General features: G+C 42.1%; 1 protein-coding gene, 1 non-coding gene and 1 pseudogene across 2 annotated transcripts in view; all 3 read right to left on the bottom strand.

Moving 5' to 3' along the window:
• Nucleotides 1–27,059, bottom strand: part of LOC124771984 (lipopolysaccharide-induced tumor necrosis factor-alpha factor homolog) — a 168,007-nt gene extending 140,948 nt beyond the window's left edge. Inside the window, exon 1 of the mRNA XM_047249329.1 lies at nt 27,001–27,059. Within this exon, the coding sequence (XP_047105285.1) occupies nt 27,001–27,059 (59 nt within the window). The remainder of the gene's footprint in view (nt 1–27,000) is intronic.
• On the bottom strand, nt 10,226–10,384 carry LOC124721573 (annotated as a pseudogene).
• On the bottom strand, nt 17,064–17,138 carry Trnas-cga. The gene has a single exon. It is a non-coding gene; the product is annotated as a tRNA-Ser (tRNA).
• Nucleotides 27,060–27,476: the final 417 nt, after the last annotated feature.

The following is a 27,476-nucleotide window of genomic DNA, read 5'->3' as shown; positions in this document are numbered from 1 at the left end:
CTGTGTTCCTGTTGGCTAATGCGGCGGGAATGGGGAGTGCTGGTGGAACTGCAGTATCAAAAATAGTGGAAAATCGTTCATTTCCCCTACCCAGTCAAATTAAACATAAGTTGTTAAACATAACAACTTACAGGAATCAAATAGATCACTTTAAACACTCACCAACTCCTTACAATGATTTTCTTTCATAATTAAACATATTTTATACATCTGAGAATCACAAAAAAAAAATTTGAAAAATCAAGGAATTAAATTTCCGCCACAAATAGATCGTAGCGCTAAATATATACAAGATCTTCTATGTACCAATATTTGACAACACAAGCACGCTCCTCCACCACAATGTTTCCACCTTACACTAAACATGTCTGATGAAAGGAACATTCCAATTGCACACACTCACAATTGCGAAGTATGTGCCAGCTACAAACTGCGCCAGCCAGAATACCGTGTCTTTGCAAGCTCACACTCAGTTGAGGCCCACAAATGCATCGGTCACACCAGCACTTGCGTGCACATCTCCCACCATGCCACATGCTCAGAGTCCAGAGAGTAACTGTAACTGTACTGCCAAACAGGCAACTAATCAATTTACTCTGACATAGACACTCTCCAGCTAAAAAAAAAAAAAAAATAAATAAAATAAAATAAAAAATAAAAAAAAAATTTTTTACTCAATACAAAACAGGGAAGTTGTTGTCCAAACACCTCGAATTTCTCATGCAAAATGTATGTTCCTCCCTTTTGTACAAGTTATTTTCGAAGACAAAAGAAATCGGAACGTACAAGCATTTTCACAACGATCTGTTCTTATCAACTTAATATGTCCTACATCCTGCATTGTAGGACTAGAATATCAAATTCATTTTTGCCTCACGATGGAGTGCTAAGAGCATGCTCTCTCTACCTGTCAGAGGATGCCTCCTCATTTTCAAACTCTCTTAAAGTAGTCAGATGTCGCAACACGTACAAAGTCTCCTAAGGCAGCAGCACAGAAGAGTTGCAAATATCAGGTTCATAGTATGTATCACTTTATAAATTCGAAAATATGGCAAATTTTTTGTGTTACGATGATCATCTCTTCCTCCGTAGGTGGAAGATTGAAGTTTCGTTGAAAGGTAAGGTCGCAACGAAAAAACTACTCCAACTCACGAATCATATTGATGAAGCAATACCCCTCCCCCACCTCCTTGGAGGGAAGACTACGTTCTTTTCGAAGAACGCTATTGAGAAAATTTAGAGAACCAACATTTGAAGCTGTTTCTAATGCTGTCAACTTACGTTTTACATAAGGATCACGAAGATAAGAGAGAATAAATTAGCGCTTATTTGGATATATATATAGGTAGTCATTTTCGCTCGCTCTATGTGTGAGTGGAAAAGGAAAGGAAATCATTTGTAGTAGAACATGATACCTTCTGCCAAAAGCCGTACAACGGCTTGTGAAGAACGTATATATAGTCTACCTGTTAGGGAGTCAATGCATCAATTTACAGACACACATACCTCACAAAGGAATGTTTCCTCTTCTTCATCGGTAAATATCTTCACATTAGTACCTAATTTTCTCACTGCAGTCACTTCACGAGACATAAGTGAGAGGTTTTAATATGTTTGCCTGCCATGTTCTCACGAATCTTCCTCTCTTCGATATATAGTATTTGAATCACCCGATTTCGACAAGTGAGAGATGTCCCCTGCCAACTCACAAATCCCTGCTAATTCTCAAGAAATCCCGCCAAGTTCTGACAGAAATGTTCTATTAGTGAGAAGACTGCCTACTCCTCCTCCCATCATTGGCTAGAATCAGATCTATCGCAATGAGAAAAGTAGCACACTAATGTCCAGGAAGAAATTCACAGTCACGCAGAGTATACACAGACTGCACAAAAAAATTCGGAAGTATAACACCTACATGGTGAAGGTTAAATGGGTAGATCACATAACTAAAAAAATGTAAATGCCGTGTGGCTATGGCCTCCCGTCGGGTAGACCGTTCGCCTGGTGCAAGTCTTCGAGTTGACACCACTTCGGCGACTTGCGTGTCGATGGGGGTGAAATGATGATGATAAGGACAACACAACAACCAGTCCCTGAGAAAATCTCCGACCCAGCTGGGAAACGAACCCGGGACGTTAGGTATGACATTCCGTCGCGCTGACCACTTAGCTACCAGAGGCGGACGATCACATAACTAATGAGGAGGTATTGAATAGAACTGAAGAGAAATTTGTGGCACAACTTGACTAGAAGAAGGGATCGGTTGGTAGGGCATATTCTGAGGCATCAAGGGATCACCAATTTAGTATTGGAGGGCAGCGTGGAGCGTAAAAAAAATCGTAGATGGAGACCAAGAGATGAATACACTAAACAGATTCAGAAGGATGTAGGTTGTAGTAGGTACTGGTAGATGAAGAATCTTGCACAGGATAGAGTAGCATGGAGAACTGCATCAAACTAGTCTCTGGACTGAAGACCACAACAACAACAACACCTACAATCATTGAGATCGAATGACTGTCTATAAATACGTCCCTGTGCATGACCTAATCTCCTTTATCTATTCCTGTGATTACTACACTAGAAATACGACAGTGTGAGGGCGTCAGAGTCTTCGTTGAAAGCACAGTCTCTTTCTCTCTCTCTTTATCTCTCTCTCTCTCCCTCCACCTCATCATTATTTTTGTAAAATTCAGTGGCGTAAAACTACGAACGTAAGTAAGCTACATAAAACTGCAACCAGTGGCTTTTTTTAATAATTATGTTTTATTCGATGAACCGGTTGAGATGGTTTCTGGAGGTTACATCATTATTTTTAGCACAATGTTGGGTGCTGGTTCTGTGACAAGAAGTTGGAACACGCTTTAATGTATCGCCATGACGTGTTTATCTGCGACAGTATGGGCGGCTTTCTTCGTTAGTATCCATATGTCTGCCTCCATTTTGATAGTCAGTTGGTGTATCACTTCGCACACTTTAACGCAATGTGTATTACTTTACACTATGACAGCGGAACTTTGCCAGCATCCAGCATGTGCTGTACAACTGTTGCTTGTAACAAAGATCTGGACAAAAAGAGATGGCAAAGGTCTACTTTTCACAGAGATGTAATTTCTTATTTTTCACATGTATTAAAGTCGATATAAGGGCCAATATTTTAATCAGACTGGCAATAACGTGAGAGCGCAAAATAAATAAATAAATACTACAGGAATAAACTTCAAGTACTCTGATGTCTTATTTCTATTCGTATATTAACGTATAATACAGTTAGTTTATAGCATATATTTTAAACAAGACCATTAACATGAATGCCCAGGAGTCAATAACACAGAGTTAGCGTATTTGCAATGAGGTACAGCCGTTTGTATGATTATGACCTTCATATTTAAGTTTAAATTTTAAATAATAACAGACCTTCAAATGAAATGTTGACTTATTTCTGTCCTTACATTAATATGATCTGGAATATTAGTAAGAGTAGATTCTGTTTATTTTAGCTACGGTAATATGTATAAAAGTTACAGTGTTTGTAATTGACTAAAGCTGTTCCTATGACCGTGCACTTTATATTTAAAAATAAAAGGATAAAAGTTCAAGTGAACTGTTGACTTATTTTTCTTCTTACATTAACGTGATCTGGAATATTGGTAAAGGCATATTCTGTTTGTTCCAGCTAGAAGCAATATATGAATAAATATACTGGTTTGTTTTAACAGTAGAGGGCTCTACCATTTAGAGATATAGTACAGGTTTTATTCTGTGGTAGCATGTTTACAATGAACCAGTGTAGTTAGGATCTAAGGAGAGGAATTGGGGGAGGGGAGGAGGACAGGGAGGAAGTGAAGGGTTGATTTGAGTAGTTCTGAAGGAAAATTTTGTTTCTCAGTTCAGTTTGGTCATTGAGTAAGTAGTCAATGTTGTATTTGTGTAGATAAATATTTCAATTTCTTCAAGAAGGTTAGATGTTGTGCCTTTGTTGGCAAAATGGAGTATCTGGAGATTTTGTTCTATGTTGTTTGCAGAATGATTTTGTTAGGCAAGATAGGAGGCAAAGCTGGATTTATTCAGGTTGTTAAGACGGAGTGCATCTACATGTTCTTTAAATCATGTTGTGAAGCTTCTACCAGTTTGTCCAATGTAGAAGCTTGGACATGAATTGCAACTGAGCTTGTATGCACCTGGCTTTTGATACTGTTGTATAGTAGTTTTGGTACTGTGTGTGACTTTATTTTGTATTTTGCTGTTGGTGAAGATGCTTATTTTTATGTTGTATGTCTTGAAGAGGTTGGCAATTTGGTGAGAAATCCTCCTTAGGAAAGGCAGGATTATAAACATGTTTTTTTTGTTTGTGGGTGATTTTTCAGCAGTTGGTTGGTTTAATTTTGCTGTATGGATTAGTTTATCTATTATGGCAGGATTGTATCCATTGCTGTAGGCAACTGATTTAATAATTTCTGTTTCTTTTTGCCTTTCACTTGTGTCCATTGGGATTTTAAGCATGCAATTAACCTTTGTTCTGAAGAAGGCTTTTTTATGTTGGTCTCGATGGCAAGAGGACTTGTGTATGGTAATAATGGTGGTTGTTGGCTTTCTGAAAAATTGAAATTTATGCTTTTGATTTTTATTTGAAATTGTTAAATCAAAATAGTTAATGCCTTCTGATGTTTCATGTTCTACTATGAATTGAATTTCGTTGTGTAATTTATTAAATTCTTTGGCTAGATTTTCCATTTCTTCTGTTGTTCCATTGAACAGAATGAGAGTGTCATCAACATAGCATTTGTAGTAAAGCAGCTTATCATTCAGTTGGGATCTAAGAAAGTTGTTTTAAAGATTATTCTGTAGTATTTATCATTCTGTCAAAAAACTTATGTTCTATTTGAGAAGAGATACTGGGGGACTTCATTGTATTCTTTGAAATCAGAGAATTTATCTTTTTCTCATGTCTATATGAGATGATAGTTCGTTCATTGTTGACATAAGAAATGGTATAGTCTAGAAAGACCATAAATACATGAGCAAAAAGTTTGTGGCTTAATTCTAAGTGCATATTATACAGCTTTTAATTGAGAAGATCTTTCTTTTTGTAATGAGATCTGATTTCAGTTTTTAATCAAATAGTTTCACATCGTGCTTCTGCTATCATGGCTGACATGCTTTGACTCGCTATTTTTATTCTGATATAATTTGGAGTCCCCCCCTATGAACCATGGACCTTGCCGTTGGTGGGGAGGCTTGCGTGCCTCAGCGATACAGATAGCCGTACCGTAGGTGCAACCACAACGGAGGGGTATCTGTTGAGAGGCCAGACAAACGTGTGGTTCCTGAAGAGGGGCAGCAGCCTTTTCAGTAGTTGCAAGGGCAACAGTCTGGATGATTGACTGATCTGGCCTTGTAACAATAACCAAAATGGCCTTGCTGTGCTGGTACTGCGAACGGCTGAAAGCAAGGGGAAATTACAGCCGTAATTTTTCCCGAGGGCATGCAGCTTTACTGTATGATTACATGATGATGGCGTCCTCTTGGGTAAAATATTCCGGAGGTAAAATAGTCGCCCATTCGGATCTCCGGGCGGGGACTACTCAAGAGGATGTCGTTATCAGGAGAAAGAAAACTGGCGTTCTACGGATCGGAGCGTGGAATGTCAGATCCCTTAATCGGGCAGGCAGGTTAGAAAATTTAAAAAGGGAAATGGATAGGTTGAAGTTAGATATAGCGGGAATTAGTGAAGTTCGGGGGCAGGAGGAACAAGACTTCTGGTCAGGTGACTACAGGGTTATAAACACAAAATCAAATAGGGGTAATGCAGGAGTAGGTTTAATAATGAATAGGAAAATAGGAATGCGGGTAAGCTACTACAAACAGCATAGTGAACGCATTATTGTGGCCAAGATAGATACGAAGCCCACACCTACTACAGTAGTACAAGTTTATATGCCAACTAGCTCTGCAGATGACGAAGAAATTGAAGAAATGTATGATGAAATAAAAGAAATTATTCAGATTGTGAAGGGAGACGAAAATTTAATAGTCATGGGTGACTGGAATTCGAGTGTAGGAAAAGGGAGAGAAGGAAACATAGTAGGTGAATATGGATTGGGGGACAGAAATGAAAGAGGAAGCCGCCTGGTAGAATTTTGCACAGAGCACAACATAATCATAACAAACACTTGGTTTAAGAATCATTAAAGAAGGTTGTACACATGGAAGAACCCTGGAGATACTAAAAGGTATCAGATAGATTATATAATGGTAAGACAGAGATTTAGGAACCAGGTTTTAAATTGTAAGACATTTCCAGGGGCAGATGTGGACTCTGACCACAATCTACTGGTTATGACCTGTAGATTAAAACTGAAGAAACTGCAAAAAGGTGGGAATTTAAGGAGATGGGACCTGGATAAACTAAAAGAACCAGAGGTTGTACAGAGATTCAGGGAGAGCATAAGGGAGCAATTGACAGGAATGGGGGAAATAAATACAGTAGAAGAAGAATGGGTAGCTTTGAGGGATGAAGTAGTGAAGGCAGCAGAGGATCAAGTAGGTAAAAAGACGAGGGCTAGTAGAAATCCTTGGGTAACAGAAGAAATATTGAATTTAATTGATGAAAGGAGAAAATATAAAAATGCAGTAAGTGAAACAGGCAAAAAGGAATACAAACGTCTCAAAAATGAGATCGACAGGAAGTGCACAATGGCTAAGCAGGGATGGCTAGAGGACAAATGTAAGGATGTAGAGCTTTGTCTCACTAGGGGTAAGATAGATACCGCCTACAGGAAAATTAAAGAGACCTTTGAAGATAAGAGAACGACTTGTATGAATATCAAGAGCTCAGATGGAAACCCAGTTCTAAGCAAAGAAGGGAAAGCAGAAAGGTGGAAGGAGTATATAGAGGGTCTATACAAGGGCGATGTACTTGAGGACAATATTATGGAAATGGAAGAGGATGTAGATGATGATGAAATGGGAGATATGATACTGCGTGAAGAGTTTGACAGAGCACTGAAAGACCTGAGTCGAAACAAGGCCCCCGGAGTAGACAATATTCCATTGGAACTACTGACAGCCGTGGGAGAGCCAGTCCTGACAAAACTCTACCATCTGGTGAGCAAGATGTATGAAACAGGCGAAATACCCTCAGACTTCAAGAAGAATATAATAATTCCAATCCCAAAGAAAGCAGGTGTTGACAGATGTGAAAATTACCGAACTATCAGCTTAATAAGTCACAGCTGCAAAATACTAACACGAATTCTTTACAGACAAATGGAAAAACTGGTAGAGGCCAACCTCGGGGAAGATCAGTTTGGATTCCGTAGAAACACTGGAACACGTGAGGCAATACTGACCTTACGACTTATCTTAGAAGAAAGATTAAGGAAAGGCAAACCTACGTTTCTAGCATTTGTAGACTTAGAGAAAGCTTTTGACAATGTTGACTGGAATACTCTCTTTCAAATTCTAAAGGTGGCAGGGGTAAAATACAGGGAGCGAAAGGCTATTTACAATTTGTACAGAAACCAGATGGCAGTTATAAGAGTCGAGGGACATGAAAGGGAAGCAGTGGTTGGGAAGGGAGTAAGACAGGGTTGTAGCCTCTCCCCGATGTTGTTCAATCTGTATATTGAGCAAGCAGTAAAGGAAACAAAAGAAAAATTCGGAGTAGGTATTAAAATTCATGGAGAAGAAATAAAAACTTTGAGGTTCGCCGATGACATTGTAATTCTGTCAGAGACAGCAAAGGACTTGGAAGAGCAGTTGAATGGAATGGACAGTGTCTTGAAAGGAGGATATAAGATGAACATCAACAAAAGCAAAACAAGGATAATGGAATGTAGTCTAATTAAGTCGGGTGATGCTGAGGGAATTAGATTAGGAAATGAGGCACTTAAAGTAGTAAAGGAGTTTTGCTATTTGGGGAGCAAAATAACTGATGATGGTCGAAGTAGAGAGGATATAAAATGTAGGCTGGCAATGGCAAGGAAAGCGTTTCTGAAGAAGAGAAATTTGTTAACATCCAGTATTGATTTAAGTGTCAGGAAGTCATTTCTGAAAGTATTCGTATGGAGTGTAGCCATGTATGGAAGTGAAACATGGACGATAAATAGTTTGGACAAGAAGAGAATAGAAGCTTTCGAAATGTGGTGCTACAGAAGAATGTTGAAGATTAGATGGGTAGATCACGTAAGTAATGAGGAAGTATTGAATAGGATTGGGGAGAAGAGAAGTTTGTGGCACAACTTGACCAGAAGAAGGGATCGGTTGGTAGGACATGTTCTGAGGCATCAAGGGATCACCAATTTAGTATTGGAGGGCAGCGTGGAGGGTAAAAATCGTAGAGGGAGATCAAGAGATGAATACACTAAGCAGATTCAGAAGGATGTAGGTTGCAGTAGGTACTGGGAGATGAAAAAGCTTGCACAGGATAGAGTAGCATGGAGAGCTGCATCAAACCAGTCTCAGGACTGAAGACCACAACAACAACAACATAATTTGGAGTCAAGTTTTCTGAGAGACACTTTTTCTTAAATCTTATTGCTAGGATGGTTTTCGTTAGTTTAAGTTTACATTGCCGAAATTCGCGCTTTGTTCTAATTACCTGGCGTGGTAACAACAGATTAAGCTTATCCATTACGGAAAAGAACAGATTCTTTGTGGTACATGCGCTATTTAGCTTTCGAGATGTGTATAGCGCTCACTGGTCACATCCGGTTATGGTTCATAAAATTATGCTGTGCCTGCATTCATTTTTTTTTTTTTTTTTTTTTGGTCATCAGTCTACTGACTGGTTTGATGCGGCCCGCCACGAATTCCTTTCCTGTGCTAACCTCTTCATCTCAGAGTAGCACTTGCAACCTACGTCCTCAATTATTTGCTTGACGTATTCCAATCTCTGTCTTCCTCTATGCTGTGCCTGCATTCATTTTTTTTTTTTTTTTTTTTTTTTGGTCATCAGTCTACTGACTGGTTTGATGCGGCCCGCCACGAATTCCTTTCCTGTGCTAACCTCTTCATCTCAGAGTAGCACTTGCAACCTACGTCCTCAATTATTTGCTTGACGTATTCCAATCTCTGTCTTCCTCTACAGTTTTTGCCCTCTACAACTCCCTCTAGTACCATGGAAGTCATTCCCTCATGTCTTAGCAGATGTCCTATCATCCTGTCCCTTTTCCTTATCAATGTTTTCCACATATTCCTTTCCTCTCCGATTCTGCGTAGAACCTCCTCATTCTGCCTGCATCAGCCCCATAAATTGATCGGAAAACGCATGAAACAAAGCCCACTTATGAGGAAATATAGAAATGCTTACAACGGTGTTTGACATGTGAAATTACACGCCTTGCTGCACTAACTCTGTGAGCAGAACACAGTCTTTTTCACACACAACAGCGTCAAACAAACGTGTACACAGGGACTGCAGTATCTCACAAGTACCTGTCACAGAATTAGAATCACTGCGGTAATGAAAATGAAGACTCGATTTCTGTATAAGGTGTGGCAGGCAAACGGAGTACTACACATACGTCTTCGTTTGTGTAGAGGAGGGTGCCAAAATACGTTCTCCATCGGTTTGGTGGACATGACTCATCGCACATGCGTTGGAAGACGTCTACTGACTATGGAATAGGGAGGTTATCTTTTAACGATTGCAGGTAGATAGCGCTCTAAGTCGCACACGGAACACGCCGTTGTATCCGAGTCGGACGCAAGTTATACAACACAGCTGATACAGCCCGGTGGAAAACCGGAAGAAAAACGTGAGCGCCAATTTCTCCTATCTTATCTTCGTGGTCCTCATGCGAAATGCATGCTGGCGACAGTAGAAACCTTCTGCAGTCATTCTCAATGGTGTTCCTCAGAAACAACATCGCCATCCCTCCAGGGATTCTCGTTTGAGAGACCTGCTGGGTATAATCCGACAGCAGGTAAAAAATTACTCACCATGCTAATTGGTCCCCCGCGGGGCGGGTGGAAGCGAGGACTAGAGCACCATGGATATGATTCGTGGGTTCGAGCGGTAATCAGGCATTTTTCTTTTTATGGCGGTGTGATCTTTTAACAAACTTTCAGTCTCCCACCAGCGCAGGAAGAGATGATTATGGCAATAAAACCGAATTTATAAAGTGATGTGTAGTATAAACCGGATATTTACAACTTGTCTGTGCTGCTACCTTAAGAGACTTCTTAGGTGACCAAGCATCTGGTTACTTTAAGAGAGTTTGAAAGTGAGGAGGCATCCTCTGACAGAGGTAGAGCATGTTCATAGCAATCCGTCATGAGCCAAAAATAAGTTTAATATCCTAGTCCCGTGATGCAACACACAGGAGATATTAAGCTTATAAGAACAGATACTTTTTTAACTAATGAGAGAAAGAGGTAATATACCTTATGCCGTACTGTTGTACAGGGTTTTCACAGCAAATAACGAAACTTTAGCGATGTGGAAACGCGTATATGCTCCGATTACTTCTGTCTTCGAAAACAACTCGTATAAAAGAGACGAATCTACGTGTTGGGTGATAACTTCTAGGGATATGGACAACAACTTCCAAGTCTTCGATTGGACACAGTGGATCTCTTAAACTGGGGAGAGTGTATGTCAGGGGCGAAATTGCAGTTACAGACATACATCCAAGCCACACTTTCTTCGCTCGCAGTGTCTCGGGTCAGTGGCCGACCAGAAGCTGCGGCTTCGACCTGTCGGCTCCAGCTCGCAGCCGTGGGGACAGATTCCAGTGGGGGCGACCTCTGGACAACTGAATAACGATTTAGCCAGTACGCTGGTTTAACGTTGACAGAAGCGGATATAGTGTGTTGATTCAGTATGATGAGTGTTTGTGCTGGACCATCTTTCCCTCCATAGTGACAGTCTCTCTGAGTATCTAGCTTCGCTGGAAATGTGCACGCAAGTGCCGGCATGACCGATGCATTTGCGGCACTCTCCTAGCCAGCGCGCATTTGACGCCGCATCGTCCTCGCCGGCTCAGATCACGGTATGCCCACGACCAGCATGTACATCGCAATTTCGAGTGTGTGCGATCGGAAGGTTTTTTTCACCAGATATGTTTAGTGTAAGGTGGAAACATTTTGTGGGACGAGGGTACTTGTTTTGTCAAACGTCGGTGTATACATGACCTTACATTCATATAGTGCTACAATCAATTTGTGATGGCAATTTAATTACTTGCCCGCATCTCGTGGTCGTGCGGTAGCGTTCTCGCTGCCCACGCCCGGGTTCCCGGGTTCGATTCCCGGCGGGGTCAGGGATTTTCTCTGCCTCGTGATGGCTGGGTGTTGTGTGATGTCCTTAGGTTAGTTAGGTTTAAGTAGTTCTAAGTTCTAGGGGACTGATGACCATAGATGTTAAGTCCCATAGTGCTCAGAGCCATTTGAACCATTTAATTACTTTATTTGCAAAATATTTATGTGTGATTCTCAAACGTTAGTTTGTTAGTTAATTCAATCTTCCACAATCTTGCACAATTACTACCGAAATGATGGGGAAAGAATCAGTTTACAGGCCACTGATAACTGATAAGTTTGTTTCTCTCAGAAGAGACGACTTGAGATTAGATTTATATCTACTTAGCTACCTGTAATACCTTTTTGTACTAGAGGACACACAATCACAGATTTTTGTGATTGTATTATTAACAAGATGGCTCTGCCCTTTTTTTCATTCAGTACACTCGTTCCAAGTGATGAGTTACCCCAAAAAATGGTTCAAATTGCTCTGAGCACTATGGGACTCAACTTCTGAGGTCATCAGTCCCCCAGAACTTAGAACTACTTAAACCTAACTAACCTAAGGACATCACACACATCCATACCCGAGGCAGGATTCGAACCTGCGACCGTAGCGGTCGCGCGATTCCGGACTGTAGAGCCTAGAACGGCTCGGTCACTCTGGCCGGCTGAGTTACCCCACAAAACTAGTTTGGCTCCGAAGCATACGATTACACAGGGAATGCAAATTGTGTAACTTAGTTGTTTCGAAAACTCTGCTTCTGTACATATATGATTTTTTCAAGCTTTCATCAACATGTACGGAAAATTCTACACTATTCATTGCCTCCTGTTCGTGAATGAATGAATGAATGAATGAATGAATGAGTTGCTGGTTTTATTCTGTCTAGCACACACAAGTTTTTATGAAATCAATATGGAGTCCATCTGCAGAGAACAGTTCGCAAATTTTGAACGTTATTGAGAGTCTCTTCTGTTGTCGTGTATCTTCACGATTAATAGCAACGCTTGTGTCGCCTACGTGTATGCTCCATGTGTGTAAAGTGAAAGGTCATTCACATATGGTACGACTAGCAGCCGACCGAAATCCGAACTCTGTACAACTGCGCTTCATTTCTACCAAGTCACTAAAATTTACTCTCCGTCACTTATTTTAGATTATTCAGTACTACTCAACTAACTTCTTTAGTACATCTTAATTTCAGAAAAGGTTACTGATATTACTTAGTGGCATATACAGGGTGTCTAATTATTTACAATAAGTCCTTTCAGTTACGAAAATAGATTTCCAAAACATCTCTCCGCTACCAACAGTGAGACAGAGTCAATATGTGAAGAAACATCAATGTTTTTCTAACCGTGTACAGTTAAATCTCTCCTATTTGAAAGCAAGCCATAAAACAGAGTGGTTTTTTAACCTTACATTGGAATAGCCTTTTCACGATTCCGCCTATCATTCGTTACTATTAATTGTCCTTTCCACAATAACCGATAGTACCATGCCCAAAAATATTGTGTACACCTCCAACAAAATTGAAACAAGAGGAGAAAAAACATCTTTATCTTGTCGGAACAGTTGTTTGGACTAGCGCGAGGGCGAAAACACCCGAAACGTTCACGTTTTCGTCCTCTCTTTTCCAAAAATTTACTATGTTGCAGAATAATTTTCTCATTTGACATTTTTTGCTAATAGTAGGCCTCGACGGAAATATGCAGTGGATTTTAACTTCTAGATTCCTTCTCTTTATGCTGTTTCTTACACATTTGGGTTCATTCTTTGTTATGCTGTCATGAAGTTATTGGTAAAAGGTAACAGGAAAACTGTACGCGACCTACATACAGAATAGTGAGTACCCAGAGAGGGCTTGAAAGTGACACAGGTAAAAATAGTAAAAGTGGAAAAGAAAACAGTCCATAATGGGACAGCCGTATCACTTCATCCATAAAACAAACAAAAAGACGAAAATCGTCAAAGAACTCACCAGCACGAACAAATTCAAGTTTCTCCAGATAAAAACAAAGTAAAAATTTTGTATCAAAGGACAACAGTCGCACAGGAAAAGCTTTAAACGGGAGGTACAGTAGCATGTAAAGGGTGTAAATGATAACTGCTCACATCGTAAAACAGTGGTGTGAGGGAAGTCGAGATGGACAATTTAGTGCAGGACACATGTGGTCTGTCAAGCCGGAAAACAATGTCAAAGTGGCCTACAGAACTGCCTAAGCTTCAGCACACGCGCGCCATGCGAACTTTGTGTAAATTCTCAGGGGAGTACATTGGCCGTGGCCATTGTTAGTTGTTGTTGTGCTTTAACAAGTGTCCAGCAATGGTTGCCTCTGTCACGTTACTCTCAGTCCTGAACGCGCTCTTTTCTTTATGGTTTTTACGGACCACGACGTTTGAATGAGTGAGTATCGTTACATGAAAGTGTTCTTACCAGTTACTAGTTTAACAGAGCAAAGATTTCTCGTAGTAGGAAAAATGCAACGTAATTCGAAAAAAGGGAGAGGGTCTTTCGAAAGTTAAATTTTCTTAAAATTTATATCTCTGGTGATACATTTTTTATGGGATGCATTTGGAATGTGTTATACGTGTAGTGCACCTAACGTGTTAATCCATTGTCTTAGAATTTTATCCGCAATGAGCTGCATTACGGAAAATACATATAACTGGGAAGCAAAGTTCAGAATGTTGTTGAAATGATTTTGCACATCTTCGCTAGCGACTAACTGTGGGGGTTCTGCCATGTTTCTTTAAAGACCAACGGCAATATAGAAGAAAAACATGTAATACTTCAATTTGCTATTTTACGAATTTTATACAGTGAATTTGACATTTTAAACTTAAGTGATAGAAATGTTTTGGCACATCAATGGCATAAAAGAAGTAATAAGATAGATACTATGAAAGAAACAAATTAGTAAATCAAAAAAAGAAATTTCGATTTCAGTTATGAGAATTTTCCAAGCTGTACATCTTCATCAACATCTACATAATTACCCTGCATTTCACAATTAAGTGCCTGGCCTTGGGTTCGTCGAACCACCTTCAAGCAATTTCTCCACCGTCCCACTCTCACACAGCACGCAGGAAAACCGAACACTCAAATCTTTCCGTATGAGCGCTCATTTCTTTTATATTATTATGATAATTGTTTCTCCCTATGTAGGTTGGCGCCAACAAAATACTTTCGCAGCCGGAGTTCATCAGCTACACTTACCCATTGGTGAATTTGCTACTAGAAGTTGGTTGTCCCAGGGTAGCAGACTCCGTGTACCGGAACACCACATTCGTTCGGCTGTTGCAGCTTCCTTCCCAGTTCTTGATGCACTGTGTAGCGCCGTCTTGATGTTGATTTGGTGTTGTTAAACAGTCTGTCGCCTGGCGTGGTTGGTGATACTCATCACAGTTTGTAAAGCTGTGTTTGACGTTTTCATTTGAAAATTTCTCTTTTTTTATTTTTTTATTTTTTTCATGTGAGATCCGTAGATAAGTTAGAATTTGCAATTTATCGGTGTGTGGCAGGTGACGTGCGCTGTGTAGGCGACTATTCAAGTGGTGACTGATTTGCATGCAGGGAATGACTTAAAATCTGGTGCCGTGATTGCTATTGCATCAGGATGGCTCTGTTGGTCAGGCTGTCTTTGTTCACTAGTTCTCTAAACGTCTGCAACCGTTCGACATAGAATTCTGTGTTCGGTTGGCTCTGACTGCCTTGCATAGTTTGTTTGAAGTCTTCTCTGGGATTGGATCTTTCTTACCAGCTGAGCTATCCGGGTACTTCTCACGGCTATTGTGTGTTTAACAATTCCTGTTACATGCTAATAGGGGTTGTGGAGAGGAAATAGCAGATAAAGTTTTGATAAGGGACTCATGTCCGGTAATGTACCCTTTGGATATAAAATAAGATTGAACAATCGGATCGTCTGCAAATCTCCCGCTTCACGATACCCACACAGCGGAGACACTTACCTATGAACTCTGATCCTTCTGCCTTACAGGAGTCTATGACATGGAAAATGTTTCGAGTATTCATCGTCCCGTTCTCCTCTGGGATGAAGTACCTCCTCTTCAAACTGGAGAGTGCGGTGCGCCCTTGCAGCCCCACAGTCAAAGTTTCTGGTTGAGTATATACGAGCTTCTCACAGCCGTCGTTATAATCGGACGAAAATGCATGTGATGACATAATTACAGCGGCGCCCTCCTCTCGGCTTGTGTGCGTGCCATGAAGCGTGTAACAACCCAAGCCTGCCTCAGTGTTCTAAGCTAAATCGTTCGAGGCTCCAAAATGGTAAACATATTACTATTTATCACCGTCAGTTTAAATGACAATGACAAGAATAATACTGTACGAATTAAAAATATGTTTTAATGTAACAAACTATCACATGAAATCAGAATTTCATCGACGTTGTAAAACACAGAGAATGTTTATTTTACTGAAAATTCTCAGGTACATAACTGTGAGTTTTAGACTCTTTGGAGCTGTTATTCGCGCAAGTAGTTGGCAGTTGATTTTGAAAAGAAAAAGTGATTTTGAAAAGAAAAGGAAGTTGCACATATTGTTCCAAAATTGATGACTGTTTCTTGTCATAAGACTGTGAGATTAACAGCCAACTGTATTTGAAAATAATGTCAAATATTAGTGATGTTAAATATTACTAGCGTTGAAACAAAAGTCTGGCAATAAATCGTCTTGTTAAAATGGTATTAGCGTTCTCAACCATTTCGAGACGAAACAAATAGTTTCAGATCTTGAAGAAACTGCCGGCCGATGTGGCCGAGCTGTTCTAGGCGCTTCAGTCTGGAACCGCGCGACTGCTACGGTCGCAGGTTCGAACCCTGCCTCGCGCATGGATGTGTGTGATGTCCTTAGGTTAGTTAGGTTTAAGTAGTTCTAAGTTCTAGGGGACTGATGACTTCAGATGTTAAGTCCCATAGTGCTCAGAGCCATTTGAAAAAACTGTGTCTAGCCCTGGACGACTGCAGCCATTTCAAAAGATATGACTGACAAACATATAACAGCCACACAATATTATTGTTATTATTATTGTTCATGTTGCAAAACAGTAATGATTCACTATAATGCAAATTGTGATATTATGAGAGCACGGTTTGGGCATCCACTGTGTGTACTTTTTGTAAGCGGGAGATTTAAAAGGAGTACCTTATCAAAACTTTATATACTAAGTTTCTTCTACGGCTTATAAAAGCTTATAACAGGAATCTGAAACATCCTATATAATCTGTCAGAACCTCTAACTGTCCAAACATCACAGATGTCATCCCAGAGTTCAGCGACTGAGTACGTCTCATGAATGACCTGGCCACAGGGAATAGTATGAGAATGAGGCAGTCCGCACAAGGAGCGACTGGGTACGAGCGTCGAGGACAGGTAGTAAGTATTCTTCGTGGCATCCGAGCATCGTTCAGTTACACTCGGCATGTCGAGCACAGATTCAAACTTATGAGAGGAAGATGTGATTCTCTGTTATTATTACGCTAGATAAGAAAACGAAGAAAATTCTGGATTCGTCCATACATCTCAAGAAATATAAACTGCAGGCTGTATGAAACTTCCTGGCAGATTAGCCGGCCGGTGTGGCCGTGCGGTTCTAGGCGCTTCAGTCTGGAACCGCATGACCGCTACGGACGCAGGTTCGAATCCTGCCTCGGGCATGGATGTGTGTGATGTCCTTAGGTTAGTTAGGTTTAAGTAGTTCTAAGTTCTAGGGGACTGATGACCACAGATGTTAACTCCCATAGTGCTCAGAGCCATTTGAACCATTTGAACCTGGCAGATTAAAACTGTGTGCCGGACCGAGACTCGAACTCGGGACCTTTGCCTTTCGCGGGCAATTGCTCTACCAACTGAGCTACCCAAGCAGGCTGTATATAGCAGCCAAGAAGCTGTAAAAGACAGATTCGAAATTCACAGCTCTTTCAAATGATTCAAATGGCTCTGAGCAGTATGAGACTTAACATCTGAGGTCATCAGTCCCCTAGAACTTAGAACTATTTAAACCTAACTAACCTAAGGACAGCACACACATCCATGACGGAGGCAGGATTCGAACGTGCGACCGTAGCAGTCTTGCGATTCCAGACTGAAGCGTCTAGAACCGCTCGGCCACAACGGCCCGCTCACGGCTCTTTATAGAATGACAAACAGTACTACTGTGATATGGCGCGGTTGGTTTGTTCCGTCACAATACGGCGTTACTTTTATTTTTAAAAGTCAACTATCTTGAGATCAGTTTACACGAAAATTTTGTATTAGTTATTTGTGCTCGTTAAATAATTTGTATCTGAACACCATTACATTTACACTTAGTGGAGATTTGTGTATTTTCACTGTTCGTTTCCACTTGGCAGTGTAATTTATAGAACGACAGATGCTGTTAAAACACAAAACAGTACTAGCGATATGATTTACAGTTTTATATAAATTTATCTCCATTGACGTACAGCTAATTTTATTTCAAACAGTAGATGTGCGACACACTAAGCATGTCAAATGAAATTCTTTTCCCACTTCACACCCCGCTTTCTCTGTCAAATCTCCTCTTCCGCAGCCCGGAAGCTTATAATTGTATAAAATGGAATTTTTATCGTCTTCCCGTACAAATCTAATGTTCACACCCAGCTCACCCACTTTCACATTAAACCAATACGGAACTGATCGAGGACACGACGCAACTCGAAACACTTGGCAACGCGGCCACCGAGTTGCTGCCAACTAGCTGGTTACAAGACCAAGTCACTCCGCAGTCGCGCCGTCTGCGGAGCCCTATTTAACTACACAAGAAATGACTCGCTGCCGACTCGTTACCAACTCACGTTGGCAACGAATTGCTTTTGTGCCGCTCCGTGTGCAGATGGCCCGAAACTTTCAATTCCGTCAGTAATCTTTATTACCTGAGGGAGGGTCTACATCTTTTTTTCGTTATAGCAAGTACACTAAAGAGCCAAAGAAACTGGTACGCCTGCCTAATATCGTGTAGGGCCAACGCGAGCACGCAGAAGTGCCGCAACACGACATGGATTCGATTAATGTCTGAAGTATGTATATGATGATGGTACCTCTTCTTTCGGACATGTCCGGAAGAATAGATACCATTGGTGATCTTGCAGCGCTCGAAAAATGAAATTACAACGAAATTCAAACCTTTAGCTGATTACAGGCGTTGATAAATATCAATGGGGACAATTGAAAAAGTGCGCCTCGACCGGGACTCGAACCCGGGACTCCTGCGTACATCGTAGACGCTCTATCGGACTGAACCACCAAAGACACAGAGGATAGTGCGACTGCAGGAACTATCTGTGGCACGCTCCCCGTGAGACCCACACTTCCAACTTACAGTCAACACACTACATTTTTAGTGCCCCTGCCCACAATACTCATTATTCGCGGCAGTCAGTCTACCGATTCCCGTAAGTGTTCGGGCAATGTGAGTGCATCCGCACCAAAGATCATTGGCCGGTAAGCTTTATCTATTTGTAGATGGTATCTGTTCTTTCTGACATGTCGGACATGTCCATGTTGAAATCTGCAGCACTTTGCGGAACAGTTGCACCTCGGTTACGTTGAACGATTCTCTTCAGGCGTCGTTGGTCCCGTTCTTGCAGGCTCTTTTTCCGACCGCAGCGATATCGGAGATTTGATGTTTCACCGGATTCCTGATATTCACGGTACACTCGTGAGACGGTCGTACGGGAAAATCCCCACTTCATCTCTAACTCTAAGCACTATGGGACTTAACATCTGAGGTCATTAGTCTCCTAGACGTAGAACTATTTAAACCTAACGGAGGAAGGCAATGGAAAACCACCTTTCCTAGGACCCTGCGTAGTACAGCGGTGCGGGTCTCCCGCATCGTCCCCTACGCTCTGTCAAGGAGTATGGGACTTCATCACCATCATCAAACCTAACTTTACCTAAGGACATCACACACATCCATGCCCGAGGCAGAATTCGAACCTGCGAGTCTAGCAGCAGCATGGATACCGACTGAAGCGCCTAGAACCGCTCGTCCACAACGGCCATCTCTACCCCGGAGATGCTGTGTTCCATCGCTCGTGCGCCGACTACAACACCACGATCAAACTCACTTAAATCTTGGTAACCTGCCATTGTTGCAGCAGCAACCGATCTATCAACTGCTCCAGACACTTTTTGTCGTCTATAAGCGTTTCCGACAGCAGCGCCGTATTCGGTCTGTTTACATATCTCTGTATATGAATGAGCATGCCTATACCAGTTTCTTTGGCCCTTCAGAGTGTACTTCCTTGGTACAAATTTTCATTCGTCGCTTCGGTCTGCATGCATACATCATAGACGTTTGAGACTTCAAAAGGTCTCTGCAACAACATAATTTCATTTGATTAAACATAATTTGGTTGATTGGTTGGTCGATTCGGGGAAGGGGACCAAACAGCGACGTCATCGGTCCCACCGCATTAGGAAGGATGGGAAGAATGTCTGCCGTGTCCTTTCGCTGGAACCATCACGGCATTTACCTGAAGCGATTTAGGGAAAACCTAAATCAAAATGACCGGGCGCGGGTTTCAACCGTTGTTCTCCCTAATGAGAGTCCAGTGTGCTAACCACTGCGCCACCTCGCTCTGTGATTAAATATAATTTAATCACGCTGATTTATGATGGTTATATACGCCAGTGCAACTTAAACTGCTTTTTTTTCTTTTTCTTTCTTTATCCCCTCGGTTTAGACGCCACCTGAGATTTGTTGCGCAATGGTGGCCAGATAGTATGCCAATATACACTATGTGATCAAAAGTACCCGGAACCCTTATCTAATGCGGAATTGACTGTAGATGTCAAGAGAAGAGTAAACCTGCCAGTATAAAAGGAGGCAGGGAGTACTGTGTTGTCAGTAGAGAAGCAGTAACACTCAGGAGAGCTCAGCCAATTCGAGCCTGGACTAGTCACTGGATGCCACCAGAGTAACAGATCCATCAGGGACATGTCAACCCTTCTAAAGCTGCCCATATCGGCTATCGGTGACGTGATTGTGAACTGGAAACGCGAAGGAGCAATCACAGCTCAAACCAAGACCAGGCAGGAGTCACGTACTGACGGACAACGACTATCGAACATTGCTGAGGGTGGTTGTAAAAAATCGCATGAAATCATCGGAAGAAATCACTCGTGCGGTTCCGACGCGCAGTTCAGCCAGCACAGTGACTGTGCTTATGGAATTAAAAAGGATGGAGTTCAGTGGTTCAGCAGCTCCTCATAAGCCATAAATTTCTGTAGTCAGGGCTGAGCAAAGCTTGACATGGTGTAACGAGCGACGCCACGGGACGGTGGATGACTGGATACGAATGAGTTGGAGTGATGACTCACGCTGTACCCTGTCCAAGCTCGTGGTCTAGTGGCTACCATTCCTGCCTCTGATTCCCGGGGTCCCGGGTTCGATTCCCGGCCGGGTTGGGGATTTTCTCGCCCCAGGGACTGGGTGTTTGCGTTGTCCTCATCATTTCCTCATCATCGTCATCATCATAATCATTCGTAAAAGTGGCAAAATTGGACTGTGTAAAAATTGGGACTTCGTACGGGCACTGATGACTGGGCAGTTGAGTGCCCCGCAAACCAAACATCATCATCACGCTGTACCCTGTGGCAATCCGATGGAAGGGTTTTGGTTTGGTGAGTGCCTCAACAACGTTACCTGCCATCATGTGTAGTGCCAACAGTAAAGCGCGGAGGTGGTGTTATGGGTTGGAGATGTTCTCCATGTTTAATATACGGTTCTCCTACGCACTTGAGAAAAAGCTAAATGCCAGGATATGAACACATTCTACAGCACTGTGTACTGCGTACAGCAGAGGTTCAAATGGTTCAAATGGCTCTAAGCACTATGGGACTCAACATCTGAGGTCATCAGTCCTCTAGACTTAGAACTACTTAAACATAACTAACCTAAGGGCATCACACACATCCATGCCCGAGGCAGGATTCGAGCCTACGACCGTAGCAGCAGCGCGGTTTCGGACTGAAGCTTCTAGAACCACTCGGCCACAGCGGCCGGCTTGACAGCAGAGGAAGAATTCGAAGAAGATGACTGTTTGCATCAGCATGTGTGAGGCAATTGTTTATGGACAGAAACACTCTTGGAAAGGACTGCCTGCTCAGATTCCCAACAACTCGACTGAAGACCTTTGTGATGATTTATAACGTCAAATTCGCCCAGGACACAGCGTCCAACATCACTACCTTCTCCGGTTTCAGCTCTTGAGAAAGAATAAGCTGCCATTTCTTGACAGAGGTTTAGACACCTCATTCAAACTGTCCACAGCAGGGTTCAAGCTGTCATAAAGGTAAAGGGCGGACAGATGCGATAAATATCCAATAGCAGATGTCCGGATTCTTTTGATCAGATAGTATACAGGATGTCCCATTTATCTTGATCACCCTAAATAGCTGTTTGTCCACCTGCAAATTACAAAATGTTTCAAGCAAATGTTCTTTAGTCATCATGGGGACATCAATCAGCATGATTGCCTTCGTTGTATCTTTGTTTTTTTACAAAGATACTGACAGCAGTATGACTTTTTTAAATGACACCCTGTATTTTTATTCGGTAATTCTTTTCCTCTACTAAAGACCTATTCAAAAATGTATCACAGTGTACCATTCACTGAAACACAACGTTACTAATTACATAACACAACATTGATGTTGACGCTCCCAGTGTTTAGTGCATGTACTCGGAGTAATGGAAAACCTCCACGTGCTGACGTTCACAGAGGACAAATGTTAACATAAGTACAATGCACAACCGTCATTCCGTCAAGAGAAGGTAGAAATGCTACTCATCTATGGGGAATGTAAGTTAGCAGAACAGCAATTCGAATACTCTTTTCTTATGTACAGGTACATTTAGTACAGTAGTTTAGTCCTTTTAAATACTGTTGTGTAGAGTAGGCATACAGCAAAAGCTGTCCTTCCTACCAACTGCATAACATTTCTTTTATTGTTGTTGTTGTTGAAGGTAGCCGAAATGCTACGCAGGCAGCGGAACTGTACAGAGAGCGATATCCTGGCAAGAACCCACCTTCCCGACGGATGTTTTCTCGTCTTGTTGCGACGCTTCAGGGAACGGGAAGTTTCAACCCACGACAACGCAATCGTCGTAGCACTCGCACAGACGAATCTGCTGAAGTTACTGTTCTCGCTTCCGCTGCTATGAATCCATATGTGAGCACACAACAGCTTGAACACGAGACTGCCATTCCTAAAACCAGTGTACATCGTATTCTTACACGTCACCGGTTCCGTCCTTACCATGTACATCTACATCAAGAATTGCATGGGAATGCTTTCCAGAATCGTGTACAGTTTTATAAGTGCTCACAGCAGCAAATCCTCGCCAACCCGAACTTCTTCTCAAGTGTTATATTTACCGATGAACGTTCCTTCTCAAACAAAGGACAGGTAAATACAAGGAACATGCATTACTGGTCCAGCGACAGCCCACGATCGCTTAGACAGGTGGAACATCAGCGTCAATGGAGAGTTAACGTCTGGTGTGAGATGCTTGGTACTACAATTATTGGCCCTCATTTCATCAATGGTAGTCTAAACGGCACATCATATGCCAACTTCCTCAGACGAATTCTTCCTCCTACTTCTGGATGAAGTGCCGCTAAGAACCAGAATGCTTACGTGGTATCAACACGATGGATGTGCAGCACATAATACCTTGCGCGCACGACGTGTTCTGAACCGAAGGTATCCTGCCAGATCGACTGGTCGAGGAGTAACAGTTACTTTGCCTGCTAGGTCTACTGATTTAAATCCTCTGGACTTTTTTCCTTGCGGATGCATTAAAGACGTTGTCTATAGCGGTATTCCAACAGCTCCAGAGGACATGCAGGAACGTATCGTGCTTGATTGCACTTCTCTTCAGCAGGCAACACTGGAAGCAGTAAATAATTCTTTCATTCAACGAGTGCACCAGTGTATGGGCGTCCAGGGTCACCACTTTGAGCGCCTTTGAATGTTCCACTTCTGGGCAATGGTACAGGAGATTTAAAGTCAATTTTCTGTTAGGTTTTACTTGGTTTTCATTTGTTTTCTGGCAACTCCAGCAAGTGGACGAGTTAGTAATCCAGTGCTCAAAGTCAATGCTGTGTTATGTAATTGATAACGTTGTGTTTCAGTGAATGGTACAATGTGATACGTTTTTGGATAGGTCTTTAGGAGAGGAAATTAATTACCGAATCAAAAATATAGATTGCCATTTTAAAAAGTCCTACCGCTGTCCATATCTTTGTAAGACAACAAAGCTACAACGAAGGCAATCATGCTGATTGATGTCCCCCAGACGGCTAAAGAACATTTGCTTGAAACATTTTGCAGTTTGCACCTGGAAAAACTGTTATTTAGGGTGGTCAAGATAAGTGGGACACCCAGCATGTACTGTTCCAGAGGAAAAGAGAAACAAATCATCGAAATAATCTCAAGTCGAATAAAAAGAAAAGGACGGCTGTGTGTAGTTGGTGTGTCGGAACTGGGAATCGTATGTATGGAATAAGGACCTCCATCCGCAACTTTGTCTCGCTCCACTGACGCACAGCTGACCTCGGCAGTACGCCCATCGCGCGCCGTGGGCTGCCTGTTAGGAATCCGCGGGTGCCATCCAGAATAGCAAGCAGCCGATGACTCGAGTGACGTCTCACCGCTTTCTTAGAAGGCAAGGTTACCGTCCTTTGTCTTACAACTCGTCCTCTGTATTCAAGAGACTGTCACGCATGTTGGAGATCCTCTATACATCCTTAGTTTACCGGTATTCTGTTGATATGTTCCCGTATCGATATGTTTCGAGGCGTTTACGCAGTATACACGTAAGTCGTAGCTTTGGCATTAGTATACAGGGTGGTCCGTTGATCGTGACCGGGCCAAATATCTCACGAAATAAGCGTCAAACGAAAAAACTACGAAGAACGAAACTCGTCTAGCTTGCAGGATGAAACCAGATGGCGCTATAGTTGACCCGCTAGATGGCACTGCCATAGGTCAAACGGATATCAACTGAGTTCTTTTTAAATAGGAACCCCCATTTTTTATTAAATATTCGTGTAGTACGTAAAGAAATATGTGTGTTTTAGTTGGACCACTTTTTTCGCTTTGTGATAGATGGTGCTGTAATAGTCACAAACGTATAATTACGTGGTATCACGTAACATTCCGCCAGTGCGGACGGTATTTGCTTCGTGATACATTACTCGTGTTAAAATGGACCGTTTACCAATGGCGGAAAAGGTCGATATCGTGTAGATGTATAGTTATTTTGATCAAAATGTCCAACGGGCGTGTGCTATGTAAGCTGCTCGGTATCCTGGACGACATCATCCAAGTGTCCGGACCGTTCGCCGGATAGTTACGTTCTCTAAGGAAACAGGAAGTGTTCAGCCACATGTGAAACGTCAACCACGACCTGCAACAAATAACGATGCTCAAGTAGGTGTTTTAGCTGCTGTCGCGGCTAATCCGCATGTCAGTAGCAGACAAATTGTACGAGAATCTGGAATCTCAAAAACGTCGGTGTTGAGAATGCTACATCAACATCGATTGCACCCGTATCATATTTCTATGCACTAGGAATTGCCTGGTGACGACTTTGAACGTCGTGTACAGTTCTGTCACTGGGCACTAGAGAAATTACGAGACGATGACAGATTTTTTTTCATGCGTTCTATTTAGCGACGAAGCGTCATTCACAAACAGCGGTAATGTAAACCGGCATAATATGCACTATTCGGCAACGGAAAATCCACGATGGCTGCGACAAGTGGAACATCAGCGACCTTGGCAGGTTAACGTATGGTGCGGCATTATGGGAGGAAGGATAATTGGCCCCCATTTTATCGGTGGCAGTCTAAATGGTGCAATGTATGCTGATTTCCTGCGTAATGTTCTACTAATGTTACTACAAGATGTTTCACTGCGTGACAGAATGGCGATGTACTTCCAACATGGTGGATGTCCGGCTCAAATCTCGCGTGCGGTTGAAGCGGTATTGAATAGCATATTACATGACAGGTGGATTGGTCGTCGTCGAAGGACATTCACCGGATCTGACGCCCCCGGATTTCTTTCTGTGGGGAAAGTTGAAGGATATTTGCCATCGTGATCCACCGACAACGCCTGACAACATGTGTCAGCGCATTGTCAACGGATGTGCGAACATTACGGAAGGCGAACTACTCGCTGTTGAGAGGAATGTCGTTACACATATTGCCAAATGCATTGAGGTTGACGGACATCATTTTGAGAATTTATTGCATTAATGTAACAGCATGCGTTCTCAGAAATGATAAGTTCACAAAGGTACATGTATCACATTGGAACAACCGAAATAAAATGTTCAAACGTACCCACGTTTTGTATTTTAATTTAAAAACCTACCTGTTACCAGCTGTTCGTCTAAACTTGTGACTATTACAGAGCCATCTATCACAAAGCGAATAAAGTGGTCCACCAAAACATTCATATTTCTTTACGTACTACACGAATATGTAATAAAAATGGGATGTTCCTATTTAAAAAAAACGCAGTTGATATCCGTTTGACCTATGGCAGCGCCATCTAGCGGGCCAACCATAGCCCCATGTAGTTTCCCCCTTCAAGCTAGACGAGTTTCGTTCTTTGTAGTTTCTTCGTTTGACGCTTATTTCGTGAGATATCTGGCCCGGTCACGATCAGTGGGCCACCCTGTATACTTCAGTGCCGTGTACATAAAGTCCATAGAACACAGTGGCATGAAAGAAACTGCATGTCGATCACAGGACTGCGGTGGTAACAAATTCAAGGACAGGCAGTTTCTGTTCTTGATTTGATATCTCCTGACTTATAGTGCCTTGATTTCCTGAAGTATTATATACGAATAGTAAAATATTGGTGACAGTCACATTGTCGAGTGAATCATTTCGTGGATGTGAACGTGTTCGACAGGACGCCACTTGAGCTGATTTTGTGTTACACCTGTGGATCATGTGTCAACTGCTTAACTGTCTATTGTGTACGTACGCTTGACAGTTCAAGAGGTTGTTTTATTGCCCTTTCAGTTGTCGCACCCATATCCCTGGCCGAACGGTGTACGTTTCTGATGTAACATGCACTGGTACTTCAGCGACTGGAAGGGCGCGGAGCTTAGGAGACTGAAGAGGAAGTAGTTCCGTCTTATGCAAGACACCGGCTGCTTCTTAGTTTTGCTTTACTCAAACATGTATCAGCACTTTCTGTTACAATTCTGCTTCAGATGACAGTACGAGTTACTTGTCGTGGCTTCTCACTCAGTAGTCCTACTTCCGTGGTTTATGATGTGTGGCTGTTATACGAGAATTTTATTTATTTTATCACAAAAACATGAGATTTGAGGAATCGGCCTACGTGTTATTGCAGCTATAAGACCTTCACACCAAGACCTTGTCAAAATTTTGGTGACGGTTATCCGAAAAGTTTGTTACACTTTCTTTGTTTCTCTCTCTGTCTCTCTCATATTGCGAGAAAGTTTTATTCCGCTTCTTTACTAATTCATATTGTAACTATGCATACCAGTATTCAGTTACTGCTTGCAACCTACATACTAACGGTCTGCTTTAGTTGCTCAGATGACACGACCTTCGGAGAGACAAATGAACCACATTCTTATTGCATTATAATGGTTTGAGGAATGCTCCAAGAACTTGAGTGCAATAGTGGTGTTAGAGTAACTCACCTCGCCACACACTTCTTTGAAACTCCCGACCGCTGCTCTTTCGCCCAACTGCAAGTCATGGCCATTGTAATGAGGATTTACAATGGGTTTACTCTTCACAGACCACGACCATTTACTGATAATTCTCGGTTTATTCACATTAGCAAGTTGTTTACAAAAATATGGTGAAGCTTGTCCTCTGTAGGCTCTAATTAGTTTTTCCCTGTAAAAAACTGGCCCTGCAATTTCTTTACAAGACATACAAAAATGCGACTGTTGTTTATGGTCTACCTCATAACAGGTCACTACCTATTTAGGTTATTGTAAAAGATCCGCCTTACGCCACGGATCGTTTACGGTCAACACTGCGAGCCATCTACACTCCTGGAAATGGAAAAAAGAACACATTGACACTGGTGTGTCAGACCCACCATACTTGCTCCGGACACTGCGAGAGGGCTGTACAAGCAATGATCACACGCACGGCACAGCGGACA

This window comes from Schistocerca piceifrons, chromosome 1 (genome assembly GCF_021461385.2).
Source record: "Schistocerca piceifrons isolate TAMUIC-IGC-003096 chromosome 1, iqSchPice1.1, whole genome shotgun sequence".
In the NCBI taxonomy this organism is placed as follows: Eukaryota; Metazoa; Arthropoda; class Insecta; order Orthoptera; family Acrididae; genus Schistocerca; species Schistocerca piceifrons.
Note: the sequence above shows the minus strand (reverse complement) of the source record. Positions and strands in the feature narration are given on the sequence as shown.